General features: G+C 53.5%; 1 protein-coding gene across 1 annotated transcript; it reads left to right on the top strand.

The window, feature by feature from the left end:
* The first annotated feature begins 240 nt into the window (after positions 1-240).
* RT1-Bb (RT1 class II, locus Bb) lies at positions 241-5,884 on the top strand. Its single transcript, NM_001004084.3, has 6 exons — positions 241-402; positions 1,747-2,013; positions 3,359-3,640; positions 4,146-4,256; positions 4,593-4,616; positions 5,214-5,884. The coding sequence occupies exons 1-6, from the start codon at positions 309-311 to the stop codon at positions 5,225-5,227; spliced, it is 792 nt and encodes a 263-aa protein (NP_001004084.1). The 5' UTR covers positions 241-308; the 3' UTR covers positions 5,228-5,884.
* The last annotated feature ends 364 nt before the right edge of the window (positions 5,885-6,248 follow it).

Raw genomic sequence — 6,248 nt, 5'->3', positions numbered from 1 at the left:
TAAACCCCAAACACATTCAGTCTGCAGTTTGGAAAGGTTTACTCTGTAACTGAGAGGAACAGATACCTCCAATGTTCATCCAGTGAGGCTCCGTGAAGAAGCAGAACGTGCCCTGCTTAGAGAGCCTTTGTAAACCAAGTCTGCCCAGAGACAGATGACAGGCTTCAGCTCCAGTGCTGATTGGCTCCTCACTTGGGACCAACCCTAACACTTGGGGTTTCAGAGCACTCTAGGCTACAGAACTTTGCTTTCTGAAGAGGGCACAGCTGGTGTGAGTCCTGGTGACTGCCATTACCTGTTCCTTAGAGATGGCTCTGCAGACCCCCAGCTTCCTCCTCCCGGCAGCTGTGGTTGTGCTGATGGTGCTGAGCAGCCCAGGGACTGAGGGCAGAGACTCCCCAAGTAAGTGCAGGGCAGGCTCCCCAGAGCCAGCACTCTGGGGTGGGTGACTGGTTGGTTCTGAGGGGCCCTGGGGGCCCTGGGATGTGGGGGTGGGGAATGGCAAAATTCTGATTTTGTAACAGTCTTTTACCATAGATTTCCTTTCTCTGGAGAGAGGGCGAGACTTCATTCTCATTTCTGTGTTCTAATGTAGGAGTTAGGATGGTGCTTGCCACACAGGGCGAGCCTGGCAGGTAAAAGTAGAAGGCAGAGTTTAAATCTACCACCGAAGATAAGACAGAGCATGGGGCTGTGCACAAAGAGACAACGGGGTTTACAATACCGCCCCCCTCCCGACGCCCAGCATCCTGTCTGGAGGAAAAGTCAGATTCTGAAATGCGGAAACAAGCCAGCGATAGTCTGTGGTCCTGGTGTTTGAGGAAAATTCCTGAGGTGGAGTGGAGGTTTTAGAGAGGTGAACTCTAGGTGTCTAACTCTGAGAGAAGCCAGTGGCCAAGGAGTCTGAATTTTTTGGTCAAATGGAAACGAGGACTCAGACATGGGCTTCATAAATTGAATTTCTAAGGAAACACTGGGCCTAGAAGGGAAATAAGTGACACATACTTGGGAGGTGGGGTGGGGGTCCTAGTTCTGAGACCGGAGAGTACTTTATATAAAGCCCTAGCCCTCTAAGCCGGTGCACATAGGTGGCTTCCTTCTTTCAGTTACCCTTAAGATGCCTGGAGTGACCCACACAAGCGGGCAGTTTCCAGAGGCTACCAGGATTCCCATTTGTCTGTTTTGCTCTCCTGAGAACGAGCGCCCCTATGGGCGAGGTCAGGGCCTTTTGCACACCGTAGAGGATCTCACGGGACCGGGTCAGGGTCGCAGAAACAGCCGAATATACTATTTCTCTTTCGATCGTAGTTTTATTAGTTCGTTGAGAATTTCATACAGTTTTGGTCATATTCACCTCCTCTTCCAACTCCACCCAGACCCACCCCCTTCTACCCACCTAACTTTGAGTGTTCCCTAATTTTTTTTCAAATGCACCAAGCGCGGTTTGTGTTTCCTGAGGAGTATTCTTGTGAGGACGAGCTCGGTCGCCCACTCCTTCCTTGTTCTTCCTTACCCGGGTGGAACCGGGTGAAGGCGCCCAGCTCCGGGGAAGCGGGGTCCGCACGGGCGAGTCCCGACCCCCGTCTAAGCGCGGCCTGCGGCGGCACAGGGTCTGTCGGTCCCGAGGCGCCAAGGCCGGGCGGCCCCAGAGAGCGGTCGCCCCACGCGGGAAAGCCGGCGCGGGGTGGGGCCGCCGTGGTCTCCGTGGTCCCCGCTGTACCCCGGGCTGACGATGTCCGTCCGCAGGGGATTTCGTATTCCAGTTCAAGGGCCTGTGCTACTACACCAACGGGACGCAGCGCATACGGCTCGTGATCAGATACATCTACAACCGGGAGGAGTACGTGCGCTTCGACAGCGACGTGGGCGAGTTCCGCGCGCTGACCGAGCTGGGGCGGCCCTCAGCCGAGTACTATAACAAACAGTACCTGGAGCGGACGCGGGCCGAGCTGGACACGGTCTGCAGACACAACTACGAGGAGACGGAGGTCCCCACCTCCCTGCGGCGGCTTGGTGAGCGCTGCGGGTCCCGCGGGAGCGCGGCGGGCTGTGGGGGGTCGTGGGGGAACACGGAGCAGAGTTCCGGCGTGAGGAGCTGCCGTGGCTTCCTTCCTCCGGTCAGTCCCACAGCACAGAGCGAGCGCCCCCTTGGAGTCTCCCTCCTTCCTCACCTTTGCCCTGTGCGGCCCAGCTCCCCTCTGACCCCTGGCTCTGCTGTGGCAAGACCGGGAGCTCCACGGCTGGCGGCCTGTGGAAGCGGGTTAACCGTTATGTCGGGTGGTTATCCCCGCCATTCTGTTGCCCCATTCCCCTTGTCCCTTTGAGGGCTGTTTGCTGCCTGGCGCTGACCTGAAGGCGTCACCGCCATTTTCCTCCTTCTCTGAGGTAAACTGTGTTGACTTGGATCACACTAAAAGTTTGTGATACAAAATCCGAGGGACTCCTTTCTGTTTCCACTCCCGGATACCCCCAGAGCCTTACACATGACACCAGCGTCATGTTAGGCATCGCGTTCAGATTTAATGTCCTACATGACTAACGGTTAACTCGAAAGGTTAAGCTTGCTTTCCTCATGGTCTTGTTTGGCAACTGATTCCTCACAGCACCGGAATGCAGTGATGGCCGCCAGGAATTAATGCACTCGGCTGTGGGGAAAAACAGTCAGAGAGAGTAGAAGATGAGAGACCAAAACATGCTCTCAGTTCATTAAATACGTGAAGTGTGTATGCTGTTTCCAATTGAAGGGATAACAGCACCCGGCAAGGAGCTTTTGAGGTAGTGGGCACAATATGTCAAAGCCAGTCGGGAAACACATCTGTCCAGCTGCACATGACAGTCTGAGGAGACGAAGGAAGGATGTCGTACTACAGTCATTTTCCCAATTTTTTCCTCAAAATTATTGACTTGAACTCAGAATCAGTTTTTCTTTTGTCTTATCTGTTTGTTTTAGAAAAAGTTTATTTTTATATTTTTGCATAAATAAAATTTATTTTATGTAAATAAAATATACTTCATTTTATTTACCCATAAATTTAAAAAATACATAGAGGGTTTACAAAGAGGGTTTCTTGTGTGCTTCTGGCTGTCCTAGAACTTGTTGTAGGCCAGGTTGGCCTCATAGAGATCCCCCTGTCTCTACCTCCTGAGTGCATCACCGCCCGGCTTCTTTTGTTTCCCTACATTTCATATTATAGAAGGACAGGGCCGCACCGACTGTTTTCCTAGTGAGTTAAATCTGTATTGTGGGGTTGATCTTTATCCACTGTTAGGACCTGGCATTCATTCCCACCCTGCCTCTTCTCTGTGGGGAGTCTCCACACGGCCCTCATCTCACTCACTGTCTTTTCTGTCACCCTAGAGCAGCCCAATGTGGCCATCTCCCTGTCCAGGACAGAGGCCCTCAACCACCACAACTTGCTGGTCTGCTCAGTGACAGATTTCTACCCAGCCCAGATCAAAGTGCGCTGGTTCCGGAATGGCCAGGAGGAGACGGCGGGGGTCGTGTCCACACAGCTTATTAGGAACGGGGACTGGACCTTCCAGATCCTGGTCATGCTGGAGATGACGCCTCAGCGGGGAGAGGTGTACATCTGCCATGTTGACCACCCCAGCCTCGAGAGCCCCGTCACAGTGGAGTGGCGTAAGGAAAACTTTTCTTTCACTGTGGTCCCCACATGACATAAAATTTTAGCTGTCGTACCCCATCCCTCCAATGTTACCCACCCCATCATTTGTCCTGCATGGTCTGCTTCCACTACTGAGCTGAGAGCTATGGGAACCATATATTTTGCCTCATAGTCGGGGATCAGGAAAGCTCTGACCTGTCTTCCCAGACCCCCATTCTGGAGATCACCACGTACACTGGGGCCCTGGAACTTACCGCTAATCCCCAGAGGAATTGCAACGATAGCTATGACTGGGTGTTTAGCTCAAGATTACAGATAAGTCTGTGGGGTGCAGACACCCACATATCCCCTCCCCCACCACTGTGCTCAGAGCTCCTGACCCTTCCTGGCCCTGGGTCAGAACACAGAAGTGGGTCCTCCCAGCTTCCTTACCTCATGTGGATCAGGCTGGACTGTGGGCTTTCACTCAGGGCTGTTGTGACTTGTGGACAAAAGCTGACACTGGGCTCTGCTCCCCAGGGGCACAGTCCGAGTCTGCCCAGAGCAAGATGCTGAGCGGCATCGGGGGCTTTGTGCTGGGGGTGATCTTCCTCGGGCTTGGCCTTTTCATCCGTCACAAGCGTCAGAAAGGTGAGGAGCTCTGGGAGACTGGGAGTGGTGGGCTCTGCTGTAGGGGGGAGCTGGGCTGCGGGTGGGAGGACCTGGAGCTCATTTTGTGACCTCTGAACCTGTCCACCATTCTCGCTGGCTCCTTTCTGGAAGCTTCTGGCAATGAGGAAGCGTGGGTCTTGCCTTCCCTCCTTCCTGTGGCAGTTTCATCCACTTGGGGGCTGGCTCAGGGCCTTAGTGAACACAGTCGGTGAGAGGACAGCTCCACCAAGCTGCAGGACCCACCACCCCTCATGGGCTGTGTGAGAGCCCCTGTGTTTGTAACAACACCTTTCTCTATGTGACTTCCCTTTGCAGGACCTCGGGGGCCTCCTCCAGCAGGTAATCAATCTATCAGCTCTTGTCTGTGGGGTGGTGCAGGGTGGGGGGTGAGGGAACGGTGTGAGGCAGCTGTGCCTGGCCAGTTCTGGTTTACAATTGTCTGTGCTGTGGGGTTGAGAGTGTCACAGTCAGTGTCTATAAGAAGCTCCAGGGGTTGTCCCCATCAGGCGTTTGCCACCATTGTTTGAGTGGTGTCTTGATTGGAGCCTGAACCATAGGTTTAGACACCAAAATGTTGCCTGCTCTGTGCCCCACACTGGAGACTGTGGCCGTGGGTGTAGACAGTGTTGGGAAGAGTCTGAGAGTTCTGCAGCGGAGACAGATCCCTCTAACTTACCCAAGGATCAGACCTTCTGTATTCCTTGGGAGGGTGGTGGCTTCTCTTCCACTTCCCACACTTTTGTGTCCAGTGAGGCTCTGTGTCCCCTCCTTAGCTGCTCTCACCTTTGCACAGGTGGTGGGGAGGTGGTGGCATTGGCCAGAGCACCAGCCATCTTTGTCTAACTCTGTGGGATTCAGAAGAGTCGGGTATCTCCATGGCATTCCAGTGACTAACCCCTCTCTCCCTCCTGTGATCACCCCTCCTCTCCCCCACAGGGCTCCTACAGTGACACAGGAGAGTGTTTTGGTTGTGTTTGAAGAGACATGGGAAACCTGCCCCCATCTTTCCGCATCAAATCCTGCAATTCTTCTGTCCCTACAGAGCCAGAGCAGTTAGCACCCCCCCCCCCCCCCCCGGGCAGACGCTGGCCTTGGGAACAGACAAAAGGCAGCCTTCTCCAACCTCAGCATCACGTCAGAACTCATACTCCCTCCCCTGGTTAGCAACCAGCATTTCTCTGGTGCAGATGGCTCCTGACCTTGAAGGAGGCGGGAGCCAATATCCTTGAAGTGATGAAAGCCCACTCTCGACTATGAGAAAGAGCCAATTAAGTGTCAAGTGTGCCCAGACAGCTGTGACCAGTTGTGAAATACCCTAGCTTCTGATAACGGAATGAGTTACTTCTTCCCAGGTCAGGAAGGTAGGTCCCTTTCCAGCACTCCCCACCCCATCTGAACAGGTTTGTCTCAGGGTTGGAAGGATGGCACTCCTTTACCCCCTCCCCAATCACATACTGCCAAAGCTCGAGAAGCCCAGCTTACGCATATTCCTATATATGTCACAAGCCCCTTGATGTGAGCATTGAATTCCTAACCTGTGGAACAGGGAAGGCTTGTGATCTGATTTGGGTCAGACCCGTATAATAAAGATTCTCTTTGTTCTTGCATCGGACTCACAATTTCTGGCAGTCTCCTAGGGTTCCCGTGAACTGGGCATAACATGTTGACTGCCTCAGACTGTAAGACCTGTGTATCCCTGCTCTGAATTCCTGTCTGCCACTCTGTGATTCAGAGTCTCCGTGGTGCCAGTGAAACCACCAGCTCAGCTCTTGTGATCTCGAGTCCCCAGGTCTTGTCTGTAGCTCTGCCTCTGGGTGATTCCAGAGGCTCCATCTGTGCATAGCAGCACCCCAGCACCCCAGGCTTCCTATCTCCACTCTGTAGTACAAGCAGTTTAAGAGTATCCCCGCCTAGCTTACAAATAAACGAGACTCAGACTGTGGTTATTTTATTTGGCTTTGACAATTACTC

Source organism: Rattus norvegicus, chromosome 20 (genome assembly GCF_036323735.1).
Source record: "Rattus norvegicus strain BN/NHsdMcwi chromosome 20, GRCr8, whole genome shotgun sequence".
Classification (NCBI taxonomy): domain Eukaryota; kingdom Metazoa; phylum Chordata; class Mammalia; order Rodentia; family Muridae; genus Rattus; species Rattus norvegicus.
The sequence above is the reverse complement of the archived record's forward strand: the minus strand, read 5'-3'. Positions and strand labels throughout refer to the sequence as shown.

Excerpts from the sequence above, each read along its gene's own strand:
- RT1-Bb (NM_001004084.3), top strand. The coding sequence starts at position 309 with ATGGCTCTGCAGACCCCCAGCTTCCTCCTCCCGGCAGCTGTGGTTGTG. Across the intron at positions 403-1,746 it reads TGAGGGCAGAGACTCCCCAA|GGGATTTCGTATTCCAGTTC; the intron begins GTAAGTGCAGGG and ends GTCCGTCCGCAG. Across the intron at positions 3,641-4,145 it reads CCCCGTCACAGTGGAGTGGC|GGGCACAGTCCGAGTCTGCC; the intron begins GTAAGGAAAACT and ends TCTGCTCCCCAG.